The sequence below is a fragment of the Microcaecilia unicolor genome, chromosome 5 (assembly GCF_901765095.1).
Source record: "Microcaecilia unicolor chromosome 5, aMicUni1.1, whole genome shotgun sequence".
Classification (NCBI taxonomy): Eukaryota; Metazoa; Chordata; class Amphibia; order Gymnophiona; family Siphonopidae; genus Microcaecilia; species Microcaecilia unicolor.
This window is the reverse complement of record NC_044035.1, coordinates 208,221,560-208,247,317: the sequence shown is the minus strand read 5'-3', so window position 1 is coordinate 208,247,317 and position 25,758 is coordinate 208,221,560. Positions and strand designations below refer to the sequence as shown.

Sequence of the window (25,758 nt, the reverse complement as noted above, 5' to 3'; positions counted from 1 at the left end):
GACATGGAAAAGAGCAGGTGAGAGCCAGAGAGAAGATGCTGTATGGAAGAGGGGTATAGAGAGAGAGAGAGAGATGAGTTTAAAGATGGGGAGAGAAAGAGGGGACATGGGCAAGAGAGAGAGAGAGAAGCTGCTGGGGAGAAACTGGGGAGACCATTGCAGTCAGACTGAGAAATGCTGGATGAAAGGAGGGAGAAAGAGGAAAAATGCTGGAAGGAGGGGGCAGAATGAGGAAAGACGCTGGTAGGGAGGGAAAGAGGAAAGACACTGGAAGGATGGGGTGAGAGAGGACATGCTGAATGGAAAAGGGTCGCGATAGAGGGAGACAATGGACGGAAGGATTGGGAGTGGGTAATGGGTGGAAGGATGGAGACAGAAAGAGGGATGACACTGGATGGAAGGGTAGGAGAGAAAGAGGGACGGTGCTAGACATGGATGGAGGGATGGAAGTATATGCACATGGATGGAGGGAAGTGAGGAGAAATGCTGGATATGGATGGGAGGGGAAGCTGCTGAATTTAAGAGCTGGATCAGGACACTGAAGGTTAGGGACAGGGCTACAGATGGTAGACAGTACGCATAAGGACACAGGAGGATGATGGACATGGTGAGAGAAAAAATATCAAATGGAAAGAAGACACTGGGACCAAAGCGAATAAAAAAACTAAATGATCAGACAACAAAGGTAGAAAAAAGTATTTTATTCATAATTTATTAACTGGAATATGTCAGCTTTTGGAAATGTACATCTGTGATATTTTGCACGTAAGTTTCAATTTTTCTAGTATTGCTGCATGCTGAGTCTGACTTCTTGAGGTAACTTTCCAGTTCAGTATTTTGCCTTCATATCTGTTGTGTCATGTGTTTTTCATGTGTGATCAAGGTGCAGTATTCTGCAAGCGTGTAGTATTTTCAGCCCTTTTTGGTGGTGGTGTTTTTTTTCTTTTTGTTTCACTAGGTTGTGTACTGGTGTTTTAGAGCCCGGTGTAATTACAGTGCTACCTTTCCACGCATAAGGTTGTAGCTCGTCCTGTCCTTGGAATTAGTGCTGTTATGGTTTGGTGAGGTTATGAGTGTGTTTTTGCACAAGTTTGTGTATAGTGTTTTGCAGTTGAGCAATTGTGGTTAGTATATGCTTTGAGCAACCACTTTATTCTTTGACATCCACGCGCCTTGGAGTCTCGATAGCGGATGCGGAGCACATTGCCAGGCAGGTCTGGTGGGGGGGGGGGGGGGGCAACTGATAGTCTGCAGGGGGGTGCCAGAGACCCTAGGCACGGCCCTGGTAGGGTCCTTTTCTCCCCTGTCTTCTTCTATTCGGAGGGAGCCTTTTCAGGGCAGTCCCTTTCTGCACAAAGGTAGCAAGAATCACCTGAACTGGAAAGCCATGTTTGCCTAAGTGGGTACATTGATAGCAATAGGCATCACTGTCTGTGGTGAGTTTAGATTTTCTTAAGAGTTCCTGCGTTGGCTAAGGCTGTTCCTGGTGTGAGAAACAGTGAACAGCATTGGAGCAGGGCTCCTTGTATGTTGGGTCGCTGAAAGGGCCTATTTAGTGTTTTTATTTACAGACTTTTCTGGCCTCTCAGTTTTTCTGAGGGCAGTTGCTTGAACAGCTTGGAAGTTTCCTTCCTTCCTTTGTGAAACTCTTTTTATACTGGCAGTGCGGGCTTTGCCTATGAGCACACCACCCTGAGTGTGCCTCAACTCAGATTTTGGAAGCTCAGCAGGGTTGGGCCTGGCTGGTTTCTACTTGGATGGGAGACAGCCTGGGAATACCAGGTGCAGTAGATTTTTTTTTTTCTGCACCTTTTGCTCCTTTACAAATGGGAGTTTCTAGGTTTAGTGCCTTTGGCTCCACCTTTCTGTCGGAAATGTTACATACTGTTATTTTCTGGGGCTAGTGCTCTGGTCTCCATGGTAACCACGGAACCTCAGTGCTTTCATGGGTGCATTTGCTCCAGGTGCATTAGTTTCTGCAAAATAGTTTTATTTTTCTGGGATATGGTTGGCTTTCAGCCTGGTCACAGGTTTAAGGCTGGTTTGTGCATCATATTAGAAGCTGTGGCCCTCAGCTCCTTTTCTGTGGGGCATAGTTTACTTCCCTCTCTCATATTGCTTGCCTTGACGACAGTGGCGTTCCGTGCTTGGCTGATACCCGGGGCGGATCGCCGCTGCGCGCACCCCCACCCCCCCGGGTGCAGTGCAACACGGCAGCACCCCCCTGGCGTCGGCATTCCCCCTGGTGTGGACCCTAACCCCCCCCCCCCCCCCGGCGCAGCGCCTCTCACTCCCCCCCGACAGTCCCCACCTGCCTACCAGCTGAGCTCCGGCCGGCACCTCCAATCTGCAGCGCTGCTGACTTTAAATGAAGAAAACTGTCTCGTCGTTGGCCATTCACTCACTGAGTCCCGCCCTCGAGGAAATAGGAAGTTATATCAGAGGGTGGAACTCAGTAGTGAAGGGCCAACGACGAGACGGTTTTCTTCATTTAAAGTCAGCAGCAGCGCTGCAGATTGGAGGTGCCGGCCGGAGCTCAGCTGATAGGCAGGTGGGGACTGTTGGGGGGAGTGAGAGGCGCTGCACTGGGGGGGTGGACGGAGCAACCCCCACCCGTTGACACCCGGGGCGGACCACCCCCACTGCCCCGCCCTTTCTACGCTACTGCTTGACGAGCAGTTTTATCCATAGCTGGGACAGTTTACACTAGGCTACAGTGCCAGCGGTTAGCTGTGGTGGTTTCCCACAGCACCTCTGCTCTTCCAGTTTTGCTCTCTGACACTGATCAAACTATTGCATTCCAGCCTCAGCTTCCACTGAATCTGTGGCACCTCTAGCTAGCTGTTTGTTGCAGTTGCAGTGCAGAGCATATACAAAAACATGGACTGATGAGACAAAGTCAGCACGGATTTAGTGAAGGGAAGTCTTGCCTCACCAATCTAATGCATTTTTTTGAGGGGGTAAGCAAACATGTGGACAATGGGGAGCCGGTTGATATTGTATATCTGGATTTTCAGAAGGCGTTTGACAAAGTGCCGCACGAAAGACTCCTGAAGAAATTGCAGAGTCATGGAATCGGAGGTAGGGTATTATTATGGATTAAGAACTGGTTGAAAGATAGGAAGCAGAGAGTAGGATTGCGTGGCCAGTATTCTCAGTGGAGGAGGGTAGTTAGTGGGGTCCCGCAGGGGTCTGTGCTGGGTCCGTTGCTTTTTAATGTATTTATAAATGACCTAGAGATGGGAATAACTAGTGAGGTAATTAAATTCGCCGATGACACAAAATTATTCAGGGTCGTCAAGTCGCAGGAGGAATGTGAACGATTACAGGAGGACCTTGCGAGACTGGGAGATTGGGCGTGCAAGTGGCAGATGAAGTTCAATGTTGACAAGTGCAAAGTGATGCATGTGGGTAAGAGGAACCCGAATTATAGCTACGTCTTGCAAGGTTCCGCGTTAGGAGTTACGGATCAAGAAAGGGATCTGGGTGTCGTCGTCGATGATACGCTGAAACCTTCTGCTCAGTGTGCTGCTGCGGCTAGGAAAGCGAATAGAATGTTGGGTGTTATTAGGAAGGGTATGGAGTCCAGGTGTGCGGATGTTATAATGCCGTTGTATCGCTCCATGGTGCGACCGCACCTGGAGTATTGTGTTCAGTACTGGTCTCCGTATCTCAAAAAAGATATAGTAGAATTGGAAAAGGTACAGCGAAGGGCGACGAAAATGATAGTGGGGATGGGACGACTTTCCTATGAAGAGAGGCTGAGAAGGCTAGGGCTTTTTAGCTTGGAGAAGAGACGGCTGAGGGGAGATATGATAGAAGTGTATAAAATAATGAGTGGAATGGATCGGGTGGATGTGAAGCGACTGTTCACGCTATCCAAAAATACTAGGACTAGAGGGCATGAGTTGAAGCTACAGTGTGGTAAATTTAAAACGAATCGGAGAAAATTTTTCTTCACCCAACGTGTAATTAGACTCTGGAATTCGTTGCCTGGAGAACGTGGTACGGGCGGTTAGCTTGACGGAGTTTAAAAAGGGGTTAGATAGATTCCTAAAGGACAAGTCCATAGACCGCTATTAAATGGAAAAATTCCGCATTTTTAGGTATAACTTGTCTGGAATGTTTTTACGTTTGGGGAGCGTGCCAGGTGCCCTTGACCTGGATTGGCCACTGTCGGTGACAGGATGCTGGGCTAGATGGACCTTTGGTCTTTCCCAGTATGGCACTACTTATGTACTTATGTACTTATGTGTCTCTTAAGGCTTTTATTGCACTTTTGCACTTTTTCTTTATATTGGACAGCTAGCTATATTCAGAGCTGCTTCAATTTAGCCTGCACTTCAATTTTCCCTGCACTTCTCCCTTAGGAAGCGTTTCTTTTCTTTCCTCTTTAGCTCCCTCATCTGCGGTTTCTCTGTTTGGTCGTTCTGAGCACTCATGTTCAGTTCCAGGCTTTGCCTGTCGGCATGGCTATGGCTCTATTCACCTTTTCCTAGGTTTGGGAGTTTTGTGGCATTCTCCGCAAGGACAGCATCAGAGTGCATCTCGCTCTAGACGAGATCCGAGAGTTTACCCGGGTCTTCTCGAAATCCTTGAGCTGGGTAGTCACCCTTCAAATGAGCCACCTCGTCCCATTCCAGACAGCTCTGGTACGATTTTTTTCTTGACCAAGACCTGGAGGATCTAGGTTCAAACTTGGGTGCACAATGTGCTCAGGGCGCTGAGTCCTCGGACCTGGCTATGCATTCATGTCTTGTGCTCTGGGGTGGACACTTTGGAGGTAGTGCTGTGGGCGGTGCTCGTAGATGACATCTACAGCTTTTGCTTCTCGACAGGTGGTTTCCTATGTTCCAGGAGCATCAGCAGTGTCTTCCGTGGCTGTTCTCTGTACACCTGCGAATTAACTGGTGGCTTCAAAATTCCTCCCTGTGGAAGGGGTGCATTGGTGCCTCCACAGTGGATGGTGGTGGTCACAGATGCGAGTCTCTCGGACTGGAGAGCCCTTTGCCTCCTCCTTCCACCTCCGGAGTGGTGGATGTCACGGGATGGTGTAGCCAATCTCCCACCTGGATCTGCTTTTGGTGCTGTTCGTCTTCTAGCCTCTTGGGACACATTGCAGGCCAGGCGGTGCTTGTGCCATCGGAGAAGATGAAGCAGTGGCTGCTTCTTCGACAGAGTGGGACTCGGAGTCAGACTGTGGCAATCAGGGTGTGTCGCCCCCATGGAGAGTGCAGAGGACATCGTGTTCTGTTTCTGCATGGCCTACTTTGCGGGTTTTTCCTACTGTGAGTTCTCTTTTCTGCTGTCTTCTGGTCTCGGCAGAATGGTTTTTCCGCACCAGTGCTTCTCTAACATGGCCTCAGGTCGCGAGCTCCGTAGATAGATCTGATGACATCTCAGCTGGATGCCCAGGTGCCTTCTTTCTTCTGTCATCGGAGAGAGGGTGATTTGGCAGGGCTGGTTCTATTGCTTCCTTAGCCAGAGGACGTTCTTCGATAGTGTTTCCTCCATGGCCTCTCTGCGGCCGAGTTCTTTTCGGATCGCTGTCCACTGGGATCGAGTCATTGTGGTAGCTCCAGATTAACCACGGCACCCTTGGTATGCGGATATAGTGAGGCTCCTGGTGGTGCCTTCATTTCGGATCTGCTTGACTCCGGGTTCTTCTTTCTGGGTCCGCTGCTGAGTGGATGATCCCTCTCGCTTTTGTCTTATGGCCTGATTTTTTGAGAGGCCGACTCTGAGGAGCAGAGTTCTTTGGATGCTATGGTCACTCTTCTGTTGTGATCTTCTATGTGGTCCACAATCCACTGCAACCGCATATTCTCGGGTGTTGAGGATTTTTGAGGCTGGTTGCGGCCCATGCTTGGTCTTCTTTCCGGGTGTCTGTTCCTCAGTGATTGAGTTCTTTCTAAAGGATGGGTTGCAGAAGGGCCTAGCCTGACCTTGCACTCGGAGGTGGTACATTTCTTGCAGAGTGCTTTGCTCCTCCGCTGCTGTGACCTTCTTCTCCCTGAAACCTTGCTCGTATTCTTTGAGTCTAACTTGGGGATCCTTGTCTACCGAGCATTGCTTCGGACTCCTTTTGTTCCTTTGCAGAATGCATCGCTTAGGAACTTACAAGAAGTGTTCTTGGTCGCCAATTCTTCAGCACGCAGAGTGTCTGAATTTTTAGCACAGCCATGCCGAGCTGTTTTTTCTGCAATTTGCTGAATTTTTAGCATAGCCATGCCGAGCTGTTTTTTCTGCAATTTGCTGAATTTTTAGCACAGCTATGCCGAGCTGTTTTTTCTGCAATTTGCTGAGTGTGGAGTGGCCTTGCTTTCGGTTCCTTCTTTCTTTTCCGGCTGTGGTTTGGCTTTTCTTTTTCAGCCTCTCTTTCTTCCCTCCTTTCGGAAGGGGGATTTTCACACGGCGTACATGGCGCTGCTTCTTCTGGATGTTCAGAGAGCTGTACAGTATTTGCAGATGTTGCATGTTTTTCAGCATTCAGATCTTGTCTTTGTCTTTGTCACAGGTTCTTGCTTTGGGACGGCAGCCTCTGGTCTGGTCTGATCTGATTTTTTTCTTGTTGGGTTGCATATACTTTGTGGATTTTTTGTAAAGGTTGCGTCCCGTCAGTTGCATTCCAAGCTTATTTCACGAGTTTTCTATCTACTTATTGGGCAGAACGGGTGTGCTTTCACTATTCAATTGCTGCCTTTGCAGCGGCGGTTCTGTCTCGGGGAGCGGCAACTTCTCACCCTACTTAGAGATTGCTTTGGTACATCCCACCAGTTCTTGGATTCATCTGCTGCATACGCTAAGGAAGGTAAAATTATGCCTTACCTGCTGATAATTTTCTTTCCTTTAGTAGCAGCAGATGTATAAAGGATCCCTCCCTTTGTCAGCCGCGCTTGTTTTGCCTATCTGTTCTTGTCCTGGTCTTTAGTTTCCAAAAAAGAGAAGAAGAGGAAAGAGAACAGAAACCATTGAAGAGGACTCCATCGCAGTCGTGGTTTCTGTCAAGTCAGACTGACAAGTTTCTGTTTTGTATGGTTGGTGAGGAAGGCTTCATGGTTTCTTGTCTGATTCTGCTTGGTGATGAGACATGTACTGAGGTGAAGGAGGAACTGGTTGTCTGGTATCACTGCCTTCAGCTTTGTATTCTCTATCTCCACCTGCTGGTAGATGGACACAACCCACCAGTTCTTGGATTTATCTGCTGCTACTAATGGAAATAAAATTATCAGCAGGTAAGTCATAACTTTACCTTATATCTTGTGGCTAAGGAGGGATGCTTATTCAACTATCTGCCCTGGGAAAGATGTCCTGTCCCCTGTTGGTGATACACGTACCTTGAGTGCTTAAAACCAAGTCTTCCTTGGCATTGATTTGAGAATTACTGCTACCTCTAACCTGTTTTAGCTTCCAGTGGTGCCTATAAGAAAGCCCAGTTAGGGCTTCTGTGTAACTGAGGAGGGATCTATGTGATAATATTGTACATAATGTGAGTGCTTGAAACTAAGTCTCCCTGTGGTGTGGTTGCAGTTGCGTGACTGAAGGAGCATGTGACCAAAGATGAACACACCCCTTTGTTGCTACTTCTGGTTTGAACAGAGAAAGTTTCTCCTCTTGTATACTTTTGTGAGGTATGAGAAGAGAAAAATAAAATCAAAAGCATCCTTTGCCACTTCAGCAGGAACAGTGGGGTGTAATAAATTGACGTATTATACAAGTTTCATTGGTGAGTGAAATGAATCAAGAACCAAGTAGTGGCTTCTTCCCGTGTTTGGGACTTCTCTGAGCCATGTTATGAGGAATCCTTCTGACAACCTTGTATAAAGGTCAGCTATGGTGTTTTCCCTCCTGACCTGGGGAATCTCTGGCACATCCCACTTGACTGTTCAGGTCTGGGCGAGGATGAAAATGAAGGTGAAAATAAGCTTATTTGGTAATGTTCTTTCCTTTTAGTCCCACCAGAGCAGTCCAGAATCCTGCGCTGGAAGGTTGCAGTGCTCAGGATGTAATGAACAGTTGGAATCTAAGCAACTCATCTTAAATTACAATAGCATTAAATAATAAAGCAGGAAAATAGTTGCCTTTTCATTGGGGGGCTGTTGCTCAAGATTTGGGTCTGATGGAAGACCGTGCCTGAGAGTGCAGGAGCAAATGGTCCTTAGCTGTGGCACAAGAATATTCGTTGATGTCCCGGGTACATAAGCCTACGTGCAGATTCCAAATGAGCTCTTATCTTCATTTGCCAGCAGAAAGGATATAATCCATTCATCTGAGCTGGTCAGGCAGTTCTAAAGGAAAGAAAATGTATTAGATATAATTTCACCATCATTGAGGTAATAAATAGAAATAAAACAAAAACAGAGAAAAGAAAATAAGAAACCTTTTTTATTGGACTAATTTAATACATATTTTGATCAGCTTTTGAAGGTAACCCTTCCTCTTCAGATCAGAAATAAGCAAATGTTGATAAATATCAGTATATATAAGTGAAACAATAGCATTCCAATGACAGTCTCACAGTAAGAGGGTAGGATGGGTTAGGTGAGAAACAGGGGGAGCTGGGTAGATGAGAGACAGGGAGAGATGAATTGTAGATAAGAGGGTGACAAAGGATGTCACCTGTGTAGGATACCACTTTACAAAACCAGAACACTGCATCAATGATTTTATGGTAAGAGTTCTAAAAGGGAAACGTTAAGACAATCCAGGAACATAAGACCTTTGAAGTCAAAATGATTACATATTTTGACACCCACCAGACAGGACTTTTACAAAGATCTGGGTTTTCTAGCCCATTATAAACCATAACATCCTACTGCTTTGTCACTCATCTACAAATCCACCTCTCCCTTTCTCTCATCCACCCTCTTCCTGTGAGACTGTATTAAGTTAACAAAAAGGTATCATCTTATTTTCTTTTCTGTGTTTTTGTTTTATTTCTGTTTATTTATTTGTTACATTGTATCCCACATTTTCCCACCTATTTGTAGGCTCAATTTGGCTTACATAGTACCGGAGAGGCGTTTGCAGACTCCGGTGTAAACAAATACAATGTGATGTTGTGGTAAGCTAGAGTTCATGTGGCACAGCCGCATTAGGGAATCGTACAACGGAAGAGTTGTGTTATGTCCATTACGTACTTTAGTTTTGTTGTGATGCATAGATCAGGCATTTGTTTATTACCTTAAAAAGTGGACTAGCATAGCTACCACATCACTTTAACTATCATTTAGGGAAATAAGTAACTTAAGTAACATAATGCTTCTTCGTGGAAGAGTTATTGAAAGTGCTAGATTTTGAGTTACTCCACATTCAAAAACATTTTTTTTTTTTTTGTGGAGACAATGCAAAAAAAAAATCAGATCATTTTATTTTGTGTATATTGGTCTAATCCTCTCCCCCCCCCCCCCCCCAATAGATTATTCCATTATGGAAGGAGACCGTGGAAGTGATCTTATTAACAAAAGGTTTGTGACTGAATCAGAGTTGGAAGAAAGACGTAAGAGGAGGCAGGAAGAATGGGAAAAAGTGCGGAAAGCAGATGACCCAGAAGGTAATGGAATAGTTTAACATTGATTGTATCTTAAAGTACTTTATATGCTGAAGCATCAGCTTAACACAAGAATACACCACAAAATAATTACCTACGTATGCCTAAACATATGGGGCCAGCAGATCTCTGAGGTTACAGTGCCCCATGCAATGTCAGATTGAATTTTGTGCTTGATATAGAAAGCTTCGGGGCCGTTGGTTGTGTCAAATTTGCCATTATAATTTAACTGTTTGCAAAGTATAAGTTCTGTATGGGCATTATGTCCAGGTCAGATTTTGACCTGGCTTTCAGTTTACTTCAGGAGCCATACAGCTTCTAGATCACTGTTATATATTTTAATCACTTAACTATAAATAAAATGCTTTTCTTAACATAGTTACATAGTAACATAGTAAATGTTACTATGTAACTATGTTAAGAAAAGCATTTTATTCTTCCTATGTTTTGTTGCCTGGTTGGACTTTCTCCTAATCATGTAGTTCCAGTCTCTCTCTCCCTTTTTCGGAGGACAAGCTAGGACACAATAATCTTACGTATGGGTGACATCATCCAGTGGAGTATGGCGGTGAACTTCCCAGCATATCTTCCAGGAGCCTTTGGAAGACTGCGCCACATATGTATATGAACCTTCCTGCTCACCACCCCCGTGCAGGACCAGTCTCTACCCGCGGAGCAGTAAGAATGTTCCCTCCTGTTCTCTTCACAGCTTGCATTTGATCTTGGCTTTTAGGTCTTGGTTTCATTTTGTAAGTGCTATGCGGGACTAGGTTTCCCTCTGGTTCCTTTCCTGGTGATTGAGGAAGTTGCCTGATACCATCAAGTCACTGTCCTGGCTCACTCCAGGTACAATAAAGGAGAAATATGGTCAAATTTTTAGGTTTGACATAAAAGATGAACCGCTTTACTGTGGATTGTTTGCACATATTTCAGTTCAGCTGAAGTTAGACCAGCTTAGACCACATTAGCAGAATCTAGCTGGGAGGTGATTAAAGCACGAATGAGAGAGTTTTTTAACTGGGTTCCCAAAAATGAGAAGAGTGCACAGAATTGGCAGAAACCTCAAAAGCAAGATTTGACTGTCACAAATACATGAGAGCTAAACAGTTGGTATTCTAGGACTTGAGTATCTGAAAGTGTCTACCAAGCGAAAAGGGGAATTTAGCAAACGTTGGGGGGTAATCGATGGTCTAGAAGGATAACCTGTAATCCATGATGCAATGGTTTTAATTGGATTAAGCAAGAGTTGATGAGAATGTAACAATCTAGGCAGAGTTGCAAGTTCTGTATATCTGGAGAGACTAGATCTGATAAAACAGAAAGTATATTATCATTAGCGTAGATAAAGAACCTTACTCCACAATCTTGGATAATAGTTGCTAGTGGACTCAAAAAGATGCTAAAAAAATAGTGGAGAAAGAATAGATTCCTGTGGAACCCCACACCCCTGCCTCCTTTTCTTCCTTTTCTGAAATTACTGAAGAGGAAACTACACATCTTATTTCCTCCTCAAAACTAACTACTTGTTCCTCTGATCCTATTCCCACCCATCTACTTAACACTATCTCTCCTACTGTTACCCCTTTTATCTGTCATATCCTCAACCTTTCACTGTCCACTGCAACTGTTCCTGATGCCTTCAAACATGTCGTAGTCACACCACTCCTTAAAAAACCTTTATTGGACCCTACCTGTCCTTCCAACTATCGCCCCATCTACCTCCTCCCTTTCCTGTCTATGATACTTGAATGTGCTGTTCACTGCCGTCGCCTTGACTTTCTTTCATCTCAAGCTATTCTTGATCGACTTGAATCTGGTTTTCGCCGCCTTCATTCAACTGAAACAGCGCTTGCTAAAGTCTCCAGTGATCTGTTCCTGGCCAGATCCAAAGGTCTCAGCCGAAATCCAGGCCAAAGTATCAGCCTGCCTGTCTGACATTGCTGCCTGGATGTCTCAGCGCCATCTGAAACTAAACATGACCAAGACTGAGCTTCTCATCTTTCCCCCTAAACCAACCTCTCCTCCTCCCCCATTCTCTATTTCTGTGGATAACACTCCCATCCTTCCTGTCTCATCAGCTCGTAACCTTGGGGTCATCTTAGACTCCTCCCTCTCCTTCTCTGCACATATTCAGCAGACTGCTAAAACCTGTCGTTTCTTTCTCTATAATATCACCAAAATTCGCCCTTCCCTTTCCGAGTACACTACGAGAACCCTCATCCACACTGTTATCACCTCTTGCTTAGACTATTGCAACTTGCTTCTCACAGGTCTCCCACTTAGCCTTCTCTCTCCTCTTCAATCTGTTCAAAATTCTGCTGCACGAATAATATTCCGCCAGAGTCGTTATACTGATATTAGCCCTCTCCTCAGGTCACTTCACTGGCTTCCTATCCATTTCCGCATACAGTTCAAACTCCTGTTGTTGACCTATAAGTGCATTCACTCTGCAGCTCCTCAGTACCTCTCCACTTATCTCTCCCTACACTCCTCCCCAGAAACTCCATTCACTGGGTAAATCTCTCTTATCTGCACCCTTCTCCACTGCTAACTCCAGACTCCGCTCCTTTTATCTTGCTGCACCATATGCCTGGAATAGACTTCCTGAGCCGGTATGTCAAGCTCCATCTCAGGCCGTCTTCAAATCTAAGCTAAAAGCCCACCTTTTTGATGCTGCTTTTAACTCCTAACCCTTATTCACTTGTTCAGAACTCTTATTTTATCATCCTCACTTTAATATTCCCTTATCTCTTGGTTGTCCTGTTTATCTGTTCTAATTAGATTGTAAGCTCTGTCTAGCAGGGACTGTCTCTTCATGTTCAAGTGTACAGCGCTGCGTACGTCTAGTAGCGCTTTAGAAATGATTAGTAGTAGTAGGTATAAGAGAGACCCTGAAGATGACAGCTTGAAAGGACAATCGGAGAAATTAATAGAGTGAAGGAGTAGCCTAATGGTCAGTGCAGCGGTCTTTGATCTCTACACCCTAGGTTCAATTTCCACTGTAGCTCCTTGTGTCCCTGGGTAAGTCACAACCTGCCATTGCCTCGGGTACAAAAACTGAGATTGTGAGCCCTCTAGGAACAGAGATAGTACTTGCTTATAATATGAGATTGTTCTCCGCTTTGAATTTGATGTGTAAGCAGATTATAAAATGCCAAAATAAAATTTAAACTACTGGAGAACTATACCAGTCACATCAATGATACTTAGCCTGTAAAGTAAGACGTAATCAGTGAAATTGAGGCAGGTCTTGTCAGACAAATCTGTTTAATTTCTTTGGGTGACCAGAGAGTTGGATCGAGGGAGAGTTCAAGATGTGGTGTGTTTAGATTTTAGCAAAGCCTTTGAAACGGTTCTGCATAGATGACTGATAAATAAACTGAGTGCCCTCTGTATGGGCCCTAAAATGATTAACTGGGTTAGGAATTAGTTGAGTAGAAGGCACCAGAGGGTAGTGGTAAATGGAGCGGTATATGGAGCTCACTCTGATCAAAGGGATGTTACCAGTGGTGTGCTGCAAAGTTTGGTTCTTGAGATTGCTGAAGGTTTTTCTGGTAAGATTTTTCCACTCTGTGTATGAATACCTCTGATGGTGTGGATAACATGAGGAAAGACCTAGTGAAACTAGAGGAATGTCTGGGGGTGAAGAACATTTGTGCTCGAAAGAGGAGCGGGACTTGGTTGTGATTGTATGTGGTGAGCTTAATGTGGCCAAACAGGTAGAAAAGACAACGGCAAAAGCTAGAAGGATGCTTTGGTGCATAGAGAGAAGAATGGTAAGTAGGAAAAAGGAAGTGATTCCCTTGTATAAGACTCTGGTGAGACCTCATTTAGAATATTGTGTATAATTTTGGAGACCGCACCTTCAAAAAGATATAAACAGGATGGAGTCAGTGGTCTTCGTCATAAAGCATATGTAGACAAACTTAAAGATCTTAATATGTATACTTTGGAAGAAAGGCAAGGGGGGATATGATAAGACATTTAAATACCTATATGGCATAAATGTACAGGAGGCGAGTCTCTTTCAATTGAAAGGAAGCTCTGGAACGAGGAGTCATAGTATGAAGGTGAAAGGGGATAGACTCGGAAGTAACCTTAGGAAATACTTCTTCACAGAAAGGGTGGTGAATTGTGGAATGGCCTTCTGGTGGAAGTGCTGGAGACGAAAGCAGTATCTTAATTCAAGTGAGCTTGGGCTGGGGACCAGTAAAACCACACCACCATCTTTTCTAGATGAAGACCTGGGAGCGGAGAAAGCTAAATCAATCAGGAGGCATTGAGAAAGAATAGAATCTTAAGGGCGGAGCCAAGTGTCTAAGGAACATTAAAGACTGGGAGTTACAGACAAGAATATCCTGGAGTGCGGTATCTTGGAACGTGTAGTCCTACAAATCAGGATTAGTAATGATAGAGAGGAAAGTTACATGTTGAAGCTCTTAAGAAGAGGGAGTCACCATGGATGACAGAGTAGAAGGAATGCTGGGAATTAAAGTCCTAGGCCTAAGAGTGAGTAGTAAGTGAGTTGAACGGGTACCCCAGTGAACTGGGATAGACACCATACTACAACAGAGGAGCAACAAAAAGTAGATATCTTAATGCCAATGAAAAAAGACCAGAGAGAGATTGTTGAGATAAACGTTTAAGAAATCATGGGGAGCCAGGTAGGTGTCACCCCAATGTGCCCCTCTTTACCTGTTTTTTTTTTTTTTTACAATCCTTTTCCATGTTTCTACGGTTTGCCTAAGACCCCGTCGGGGCAGGACAAATACCTAGCTCTTTTACTTCAATCTCTAGGAGACCAAGGGAAAGAAATACTCATACACACCACCAATAAAAAATACAGATGAAGCCTTTGGGTGAGAGAACGGAGGATCTCTCATAATGGCAGTGAGGCCACCTAGAACTGTCTCAAAATCCCTCAAGTCCTTTGCTTTTTTTTTAATTAAGAATGCATTAAGTCATAAATTAACGGGTTACATCACAAATCATGGGACTCAAACTTTGAAAAAATGCACTAGCTCGATTATATTCAACTTTTATCAGCATTCTAAAGAGGAAAGGTCAGACAGCTGGTAGCTTTTTTGGTAAAGATCATTATCATTCCGGTAAAGATCATTAACATTTGTAGAAATATGTAACTAACACACTTTATTCCATATTCATGCCAAGTAGCCTAATTCTATTCTATTGTACCAGTATCTTAGCTCTAGGCTTGGGTAATCTATCATATGGAGCAATAAGAACTAAGATGCACCTATACGGTATTTAAACAGATATTAAAACTATTTAAGTTAAAATAATTCAATTATTTTCAGTAGCCCCCCTCCTTCAATGCAAACAAGGAATGGAAATACACATAGTAAGCATTTTAACAACAGACTTATAGTAGTGATGATCATAATCATACTGACTAGGACATAAATAAAACACTAATTTTTCAAGGGGCTGGCTGTTTCAATATCAGTCCTATCTTGATCAGAAAACTACTACTTACTACTACTACTTAACACTTCTAAAGCGCTACTAGGGTTACACAGCGCAGTACAGTTTAACAAAGAAGGACAGTCCCTGCTCAAAGGAGCTTACAATCTAATGGACAAAATGTGCAGTCAAACAAATTGGGGCAGTCTAGATTTCCTGAATAGAGGTATAATGGTTAGGTGCCGAAGGCGACATTGAAGAGGTGGGCTTTGAGCAAGGATTTGAAGATGGGCAGGGAGGGGGCTTGGCGTATGGGCTCAGGAAGTTTATTCCAAGCATAGGGAGAGGTGAGGCAGAAAGGGTGGAGCCTGGAATTGGCGGAGGTGGAGAAGGGTACAGAGAGGAGGGATTTGTCCTGTGAGTGGAGGTTTCGGGTAGGAGCGTAAGGGGAGGTAAGGGTAGAGAGGTAATTAGGGGCTGCAGATAGGCATATAGATAGCTGGGTGGCTGGTGGACGTGAGGATCGCCTGGTGACTTGCCTGCCTGGTGCGAAGGTGGCGGACCTCACTCGTCACCTAGATAGGATTTTAGATAGTGCTGGGGAGGAGTCTGCTGTCTTGGTACATGTGGGTACCAATGACATAGGAAAATGTGGGAGAGAGGTTCTGGAAGCCAAATTTAGGCTCTTAGGTAGAAAGCTCAAATCCAGATCCTCTAGGGTAGCATTTTCTGAAATGCTACCTGTTCCATGTGCAGGGCCCAAGAGACAGGCAGAGCTCCAGAGTCTCAATGCGTGGATGAGACGATGGTGCAGGGAGGAGGGTTTTAGATTTGTTAGGAACTGGGCAACATTCTGGGGAAGGGGGAGCCTATTCCGAAAGGATGGGCTCCACCTTAACCAGGGTGGGACCAGGCTGCTGGCATCGGCATTTAAAAAGGAGATAGAGCAGCTTTTAAACTAGAAATGGGGGGAAGGCCGACAGTCGCTCAAAAGCGCATGGTTCGGGAAAAGGTATCTTGCAAAGATACCTCACAAACAGGGAAGATAGGGTTTCTGGATAGTGAGGTTACACAACAGACCGTGGTAGGCCAGGTGCCCTTAAATACAACTAAAGATCAGACAAAAGATGTCAAATCAATAGTGTCAGGTACTAAGCATCATGCAAATAAGAACAACAAACATACTCTGAAATGTCTATATGCAAATGCTAGGAGTCTAAGAAATAAGATGGGAGAGTTGGAATATATTGCACTAAATGAAAAATTGGATATAATAGGCATTACTGAGACCTGGTGGAAGGAGGATAACCAGTGGGACACTGTCATACCGGGGTACAAAGTATATCGTAATGATAGGGTAGACCGGACTGGTGGAGGGGTAGCATTGTATATTAACGAGAGCCTTGACTCAGATAGATTACAAATTCAGCAGGACACAAATCACACCTTTGAATCATTGTGGGTTGAAATTCCATGTATAAAAGGGAAAAAAATGGTGATAGGAGTGTACTACCGTCCGCCTCGCCAGGATGAGCAGGTAGACACAGAAATGATAAAAGAAATCAGAGACGCGAACAAAATGGGCAATGTGATAATAATGGGTGACTTCAATTATCCAAATATAGACTGGGTAAATGTAACATCGGGACACGCTACAGAGATACAATTCCTTGATGAAATCAAGGACAGCTTTATGGAGCAACTGGTGCAGGAGCCGACGAGAGAAGGAAAAATTCTAGACTTGGTCCTTAGTGGAGCGCATGATCTGGTGAGGGACGTTATGGTACTGGGGCCGCTTGATAACAGTGACCATAATATGATCAGTTTTGACATCGACCTTGAAGTAACTGTACACAGAAAGTCAAATACGTTAGGGTTTAACTTTAAAAAAGGAGACTATGATAAAATGAGAAGAACGGTAAAAAAAAAACTTAGGGGGGCAACTGAGAGAGTAAAAACTGTACAACAGGCATGGACGCTGTTCAAAAATACCATCCTGGAGGCCCAGGCCATACATATTCCGCAAATTAGAAAAGAAAGACGGAAGTCCAAAAGACACCCGGCCTGGTTGAAAAGTGAGGTGAAGGAAGCTATTAGGGCTAAAAGAAACGCCTTCAGAAAATGGAAGAAGGAACCGTCTGAAAATAACAAGAAACAGCATAAGGAGTGTCAAAGCAAATGCAAGGCGCAGATTAAGAAGGCCAAGAGGGAGTATGAAAAAAAGATAGCATTAGAGGCAAAAAAACATAGTAAAAAATTTTTTCGGTATATTAAAAGCAGGAAGCCGGCAAAAGAATCGGTTGGGCCGCTGGATGACCGAGGGGTAAAAGGGGCGATCAAGGAAGACAAAGACGTAGCGGAGAGACTGAATGAATTCTTTGCTTCAGTCTTCACCGAGGAAGATTTGGGTGGGATACCGGTGTCGGAAATGGTATTTCAAGCGGACGAGTCGGAGAAACTTACTGACTTCACGGTAAACCTGGAGGACGTAATGGGGCAGTTCGGCAAACTGAAGAGTAGCAAATCTCCTGGACCGGATGGTATTCATCCTAGAGTACTGATAGAACTGAAAAACGAGCTTGCGGAGCTACTGCTAGTGATATGCAACTTATCCTTAAAATCGAGCGTGGTACCGGAAGATTGGAGGGTGGCCAATGTAACGCCCATTTTTAAAAAAGGCTCCAGGGGAGATCCGGGAAATTATAGACCGGTGAGTCTGACGTCGGTGCCGGGGAAAATGGTAGAGGCTATTATTAAAAACAAAATTACAGAGCACATCCGAGGACATGGATTACTGAGACCAAGTCAGCATGGCTTTTGTGTGGGGAAATCTTGTCTGACCAATTTACTTCAATTCTTTGAAGGAGTGAACAAACATGTGGACAAAGGGGAGTCGGTTGATATTGTGTATCTGGATTTTCAAAAGGCGTTTGACAAGGTACCTCATGAAAGGCTACAGAGGAAATTGGAGGGTCATGGGATAGGAGGAAATGTCCTATTGTGGATTAAAAACTGGTTGAAGGATAGGAAACAGAGAGTGGGGTTAAATGGGCAGTATTCACAATGGAGAAGGGTAGTTAGTGGGGTTCCTCAGGGGTCCGTGCTAGGACCGCTGCTTTTTAATATATTTATAAATGATTTAGAGATGGGAGTAACTAGCGAGGTAATTAAATTTGCTGATGACACAAAGTTATTCAAAGTCGTTAACTCACGACAGGATTGTGAAAAATTACAAGAGGACCTTACGAGACTGGGAGACTGGGCGGCTAAATGGCAGATGATGTTTTATGTGAGCAAGTGCAAGGTGATGCATGTGGGAAAAAAGAACCCGAATTATAGCTACGTCATGCAAGGTTCCACGTTAGGAGTTACGGACCAAGAAAGGGATCTGGGTGTCGTCGTCGATAACACACTGAAACCTTCTGCTCAGTGTGCTGCTGCGGCTAAGAAAGCGAATAGAATGCTGGGTATTATTAGGAAAGGTATGGAAAACAGGTGTGAGGATGTTATAATGCCGTTGTATCGCTCCATGGTGCGACCGCTCCTTGAGTATTGTGTTCAATTCTGGTCACCGCATCTCAAGAAAGATATAGTAGAATTGGAAAAGGTGCAGCGAAGGGCGACTAAAATGATAGCGGGGATGGGACGACTTCCCTATGAAGAAAGACTAAGGAGGCTAGGGCTATACAGCTTGGAGAAGAGACGGCTGAGGGGAGACATGATAGAAGTATATAAAATAATGAGTGGAGTGGAACAGGTGGATGTGAAGCTTCTGTTCACGCTTTCCAAAAATACTAGGACTAGGGGGCATGCGATGAAACTACAGTGTAGTAAATTTAAAACAAATCGGAGAAAATTTTTCTTCACCCAACGTGTAATTAAACTCTGGAATTCGTTGCCAGAGAAAGTGGTGAAGGCAGTTAGCTTAGCAGAGTTTAAAAAGGGGTTGGACGGTTTCCTAAAGGACAAGTCCATAAACCGCTACTAAACGGACTTGGAAAAATCCAAAATTCCAGGAATAACATGTATAGAATGTTTGTACGTTTGGGAAGCTTGCCAGGTGCCCTTGGCCTGGATTGGCCGCTGTCGTGGACAGGATGCTGGGCTCGATGGACCCTTGGTCTTTTCCCAGTATGGCATTACTTATGTACTTATGTACTTATGAGTGAATTTGTAGGTTAATAGGAGAAGCTTGAACTGTATTCGGTACCTAATCGGAAGCCAGTGAAGTGACTTGAGGAGAGGGGTGATATGAGCATATCGGTCCAGGCAGAAGATAAGACGGGCAGCAGAGTTCTGAACGGATTGAAGGGGGAATGGATGGTTAAGTGGGAGGCCAGCGAGGAGTAGGTTGCAGTAATCAAGGCGAGAGGTAATGAGAGAGTGGACGAGAGTTCAGGTGGTGTGCTGAGAGAGGAAAGGGCGAATTTTGCTGATGTTATAGAGAAAGAAGCGACAGGTCTTGGCTATCTGCAGGATTTGCGCAGAGAAGGAGAGGGAGGAGTCACAGATGACTCCGAGGTTGCGGGCAGATGAGACGGGGAGGATGAGGGTGCCAATCCGCTGAGATAGAGAGTGAAGGGAGAAGAGAAGTGGGTTTGGTTGGAAAGACAATAAGCTCTGTCTTGGCCATGTTCAGTTTCAGGTGGCAGTTGGACATCCAGGCAGCAATGTCGGATAAGCAGGCTGATACTTTGGACTGGGTTTCCACAGTGATGTCAGGTGTGGAGAGATAAAGCTGGGTGTCGTCAGCATAGAGATGATATTGGAAACCTTGAGATAAGATCAGCAAGCCCAGGGAAGAGTTGTAGATTGAAAAAAGAAGGGATCCAAGGACAGATCCCTGAGGAACTCCAACAGAGAGTGGGATGGGGGTGGAGGAAGATCCATGAGAATGTACTCTGAAGGTACAGTGGGAGAGATAAGAGGAGAACCAGGAGAGGACAGAGCCCTGGAACCCAAATGAAGACAGTGCGGAAGAAGTAAATTGTGATTGACAGTGTCAAAAGCGGCAGATAGGTCAAGGAGGATGAGGATGGCAAGGAACAGGTCATTACAGACTTTAGTGAGTGCAGTTTCTGTCGAGTGTAGAGGGCGAAAACCGGATTGAAGCGGATCAAGGATGGCATGAGAGGAGAGAAAATCAAGGCAGCAGCTGTGAACGGCGCGTTCAAGTATCTTGGAGAGAAAGGGTAGGAGGGAGATGGGGCGGTAGTTGGAAGGACGGGTAGGGTCTAGTGATGGTTTTTTGAGGAGTGGTGTGACTACAGCATGCTTGAAGGTGTCAGGGACAGTTGAAGTGGAGAGAGAGAGGTTGAGGATATGACAGATGGAGGGGGTAAGAGAGATGGTGTTAAGTAAGTTGGTGGGGATGGGGTCAGAGGAACAGGTGGTGCATTTCAAGGAGGAAAGATGGTGATATTAGGAAAAGAGGAGAAGGAGGCCAGGGTTGGTTGGTTGAGGGAGTGGGTTAAAGGGTGAGGAGGAGGAGGTGGTTGGTAGTGAATTCGGGGTTGATCTTCTGTACCTTATCGCGGAAGTAGTCAGCCAGTGATTGAGGAGAGAGTGGGGGGGGGGGGGAGCCGAGGGCACTTTGAGGAGGGAGTTGAGGGTGGCGAAGAGATGACGAGGGTTGGAGCTGAGGGAATTAGTTAATTGGGTGTAATAGTCCTGTTTGGCAAGGAATATAGAGGACTTGGAAGAAGGATAGCATGAATTTGTAATGAATGAAGTCGGTATGGGTGCGAGATTTCCTCCAGAGGCATTCAGCAGATCAGGCACAGGAACGAAGGTATCGAATGCAAAGGGTCAGCCAGGGCTGGGGATTAGTACGCCTTGTGGGACTGGAGATGGATGGTGCAAGGATGTCCAGAGCAGATGAGAGAGTGGCATTGTAAGCGGAGACAGCCTTGTCGACAGACTCGGAGTACATGATGGAAGGGAGGAGATTAGAGATACTAGAGGATAAGATGGGAGGGTCGACGGCCTGGGGATTCCTGAAAGTAGTGGTTAGTGTTGGGCGGGACTGAGGGGGAGGATGATGAAGTGTGAAGGTGATCAGGTGATGATCTGAGAGAGGAAGAGCAGAGGCGCAGAAATTGGAGGGTGAGCAGGTAGAGGAGAGGATGAGGTCAAGACAATGGCCAATTTGGTGAGTAGGAGTGGTGGAGCTCAGCTGGAGGTTGAAGGAGGATGTCAGAGTGAGGAACTGAGAAGCGTAAGAGTCGGATGGGTCGTCAGCGTGTATGTTAAAGACTCCAAGAATGAGGGATGGAGATGAGGGTTCAAGAAAAACAGAGAGCCATGCATTGAAGTTGGTAAGGAAGGAGGGGGTGGGACTTATCAGGGGGGCGGTAAATGACTGCAACTCTGAGTGGCAGCGGGTAGAATAGACGGATGGAGTGAACTTCAAAAGAGCAGAAGCAGTGAGACTGCGGTAGGAGGAAAGGTTGAAAACTACAGGCGGGCGAAAGTAATAACCCGACACCTCCGCGGCTGACTGGGCGGGGAGTGTGGGAGATAAGATAACCTCCATGGCATAGGGCCTTGACTGAGGCAGAGTTGTCGGGGGTGAGCCAGGTTTCAGTTAGGGCGAGCAGTTGAAGGGAACGGGAGATGAAGAGATCATGGGTGAAGGAAAGTTTGTTGCACACAAAGTGGGCATTCCACAGGGCACACGAGAAGGGGAGGGAAGAGGGGGGGAGGAGGGGAATAGAGATGAGATTTGAGACATCCCGGAATCGTTTGCATGGATGAGACGAGGACAGCTGTGGGGGACCTGGATTGGGATTGATGTCTCCGGCGGATAGCAGGAGAAGGAGCAAGAGAGTGCGGAGGAGGGTGGGGGATGTAGGGCGACGAAGGCGATGAAGACGTGATGAGCTTAGGAGGAATGGGGATGGGCTAATGGCAGGAGGTAAGTGTTGAAGGTTGAGAGCTAGGAGGGAGGGTGGGATAGGAGAGGTGGTGAGGGACCTGGGTGGGTAGGGTAATGAAGTAGTGAGCAGGACGGAAGAGGACATGGATGGGCAGTGAGTTCCCACGGTAGACAGTGGTAGGGGGAGGGGGAAAAGATTAGGAAGGGACAGGGCGATGAAGAAAATGTGTATAGGGGCCATGAGTAGTGACTGAGGTGTTAAGCAACAGATAGAGCAGGAAAGCCGGACTGGAGGTTTAAAACTGGAACAGCAGGCAATAACTTGGAACAGAAGGGCAGGGGCAGGTAGGTTGATGGGCAGGGGACAGGCAGGTTGAGGCAGGACTGGAACAAGCTGGAACAGACGGATTGGAAGCAGCTGGAACAGACGGACAGGAACAGACTGGAACGGGCGGACTGGAACAAGCTGGAACAGATGGACTGGGACAAGTTGGAGCAGAAGACAGCGGAGCAGCAAGCTGGAACGGGCGGACTGAAACAAGCTGGAACAGATGGACTGGGACAAGTTGGAGCAGAAGACAGTGGAGCAGCTGGATTGGGACACGCTGGAACGGACGGACTGGAACAAGCTGGAACAGACGGACTGGAATAAGCTGGAACAGACGGACTGGAATAAGCTGGAACAGACGGACTGGAATAAGCTGGAACGGATGGACTGGAACAAGCTGGAACAGATGGACTGGAGCAAGTTGGAGCAGAAGACAGCGGAGCAGCAGGACTGGAACAAGCTGGAGCAGATGGACTGGGTCAAGCTTTCCTCAGGTCCTCCTTTTCTCTTCTTCTTTTTCTTCAAAAAGTCAGACTTCCCTAAAACTACTCTCTTCTCTCTATATATAAATATACTTTTATCCTGACCGGAGCTTACTTTCTGCATCTATGAGAAAACTTCAACAAACTCTTCACTCCTCTAAGTAACTGCTGTCCACATATTCTCCTAAAAAGGCTTCAACCAGTGCAGACTGGGTTATTCTGGACTTCTTTAGGCTGTGCGCTCAAGTTGTGTATCAAAGTGTGGGTTAACCATGCTGGAATCTCTTATGCTCCCACTTTTAGTATTCCATTCCCTAATCCAGAAGCTTCCACCTCTGGACAAGGAGAGTGGTTAAGTTTCAGTTACAAGGCAGCATCTGTTGTAGTAGCCATGGTGGTATCTTCATTTTCTTCACTGCACTTATCAGGTCTGGCAGCATCTGTTGTAGTAGCCATGGTGGTATCTTCATTTTCTTCACTGCATTTATCAGGTCTCGCTTCAGCTGGGCAGTAAGGAGAACAGGGAGAGAGTCTCAGCAATGACAAGGGAAATTAGGGAAGCCAATAAAAAGGGCAATGTAATATTAATGGGTAATTTCAATTATCTGGATATAGACTGGGCTAATGAAACATCGGTACACGCAAGGGAGGTGAAATTTCTTTATGAAATCAAGGACGGCTTCATGGAACAGCTGGTTCAGGAGCCGACAATAGAAGGAAAAATACTAGACTTAATCACTAGTGGAGCTCATCATCTGGTGCAGGGGGTAAATGTGCGAGGGCCACTTGATAACAGTGATCATAATATGATCAGTTTTGATATTCGCTACGAAGTAAGTGAACTCAGGAAATCAAATACACTAGCGTTTAACTTTAGAAAAGGAGATTACAATAAAATGAGAAGAACGGTGAAAAAAAGACTGAAGGGAGAAGTTGAAAGGGTAAAAAACTTGAATCTGGCGTGGATGCTGTTCGAAAACACCATCCTAGAAGTACAGGACAAATATATTCCGCGTATTAGAAAAAGAGGAAAAAAGACCAAACGTCAGCCAACGTGGCTAAACGGTAAGGTAAAGGAAGCTATTAGAGCCAAAAAACAATCCTTCAGAAAATGGAGAAGGGAACTGACTGAAGACAATAAGATAAAACATAAGGAATGTCAAGCCAAATGCAAAAAGGAGATAAGGAGGGCTAAGAAGGACTTTGAAAAAAAGTTAGCGTTAGAAGGAAAAACAGATAGCAAAACTTTTTTTAGGTATATTAAAAGCAGGAAGCCGGCTAAAGAATCGGTAGGGCCGCTGGACGACTGTGGTGTTAAAGGAGCGATCAGGGAAGACAAAGCCGTAGCGGAGAAATTGAATGAATTCTTTGCTTCGGTCTTCACCGAGGAGGATTTGGGAGGGATACTGGTGCCGGAAAAGGTATTTGAAGCAGACGAGTCAGAAAGACTAAATGATTTCTCTGTAAACTTGGAGGATGTAATGGGGCAGTTCTGCAAACTGAAAAATAGTAAATCACTGGGACCAGATGGTATTCATCCCAGAGTATTAATAGAGCTGAAAAATGAACTTGTGGAGCTACTGTTAGTAATATGCAATTTATCCCTAAAAACAAGTGTGGTACCGGAAGATTGGAGGGTGGCCAATGTAACGCCGATTTTTAAAAAGGGTTCCAGAGGAGATCCTGGAAATTATAGACCGGTGAGTCTGACTGTCATGTTTTCCAAAGCAGGAACTAGGATCGTGAGCCCTTGGGCCACTGCTGAGGAGCAGCAGTGGCAGGCAAAACCACCCCACACAGGGATAAGGCAGAACTCTGACAGGGCCAGCTAGACGTCGCCTGCGCTTGACCACCGTTGCTCAGGAGTTGAGCCCCTGAGTGCAGATGGCTGGCAGGACTTTCCGGACAGTGCCGGAACTGGAAACCAACTAGATACACACAGGGACTAGAACACACAAGGAGGCTAGGCAGAATACTAGACTAGGACTCTCAGACAGACAAGGGACAGAACTGAAAGCTGCCAGGCAGCTAATGAACAAGAAACACAGGCAACCAAGCACTAGAAAAAGACATACAAGCAAGAAACAAGACTGGGCAACAAGCAGTACAGAACAAGAAGCTACACAAAGACTAAACTAGAATCAGGCAAGAATATAGACTAAAATCTGGACTAGGCAGAAGTGCAACAAGCACCAACAAACCAGGGCCTTAGGCGATGCAAAGGCAAAGCAGAGAGTTTTCAAATCGCTAATAAGCCCAGCAGCAGCTGAGATTCAGCTGCAGCAATCACAAGGCAGCTATGGGTGCTGTGCAGGCTCAAACAAGACAAGCAAGTCTGGCAAGCCGGAAGGTCCGGACTGTACTGGGCTGAAGTCTGGAATGGGAAACAGCAGACACATAATCCAATGCAGCCACCAGGTCTGGCCACCAGGGGTCAAGATGACTGAGAGCCTGAAACCTGGACACAACCGTGACACTGACATCGGTGCCAGGAAAAATGGTGGAGGCTATTATTAAGAATAAAATTACAGAGCACATACAAAAGCATGGGCTACTGAGACAGTCAGCACAGATTTAGTGAAGGGAAGTCTTGCCTCATAAATCTGTTGCATTTTTTCGAGGGGGTGAACAAACGTGGACAAAGGGGAGCCGGTTGATATTGTATATCTGGATTTTCAGAAGGCGTTTGACAAAGTGCCTCATGAAAGACTCCAGAGGAAACTGGAGAGTCATGGGATCGGAGGCAGTGTATTATTGTGGATTAAGAACTGGTTAAGAGATAGGAAGCAGAGAGTAGGGTTGAATGGTCATTATTCTCGATGGAGAAGTGTAGTTAGTGGGGTCCCTCAGGGGTCTGTGCTGAGACCGCTGCTTTTTAACGTATTTATAAATGACCTTGAGATGGGAGTAACTAGTGAGGTAATTAAATTCGCAGATGATACAAAGTTATCCAGGGTCGTCTCGTCGCGGAAGGAGTATGAAAGATTACAAGAAGACCTCGTGAGACTGGGGGATTGGGCGTCCAAATGGCAGATGAAGTTCAACGTTGACAAGTGCAAAGTGATGTATGTGGGAAGGAGGAACCCGAATTACAGCT

At 45.6% G+C, this 25,758-nt stretch overlaps 1 protein-coding gene across 1 annotated transcript in view; it reads left to right on the top strand.

Moving 5' to 3' along the window:
- Positions 1 to 25,758, top strand: part of FAM192A (family with sequence similarity 192 member A) — a 536,729-nt gene that overhangs the window by 130,279 nt on the left and 380,692 nt on the right. The window contains exon 2 of the mRNA XM_030203727.1: positions 9,419 to 9,553. Coding sequence (XP_030059587.1) covers positions 9,430 to 9,553 — 124 coding nt within the window. The 5' untranslated portion in view covers positions 9,419 to 9,429. The remainder of the gene's footprint in view (positions 1 to 9,418; positions 9,554 to 25,758) is intronic.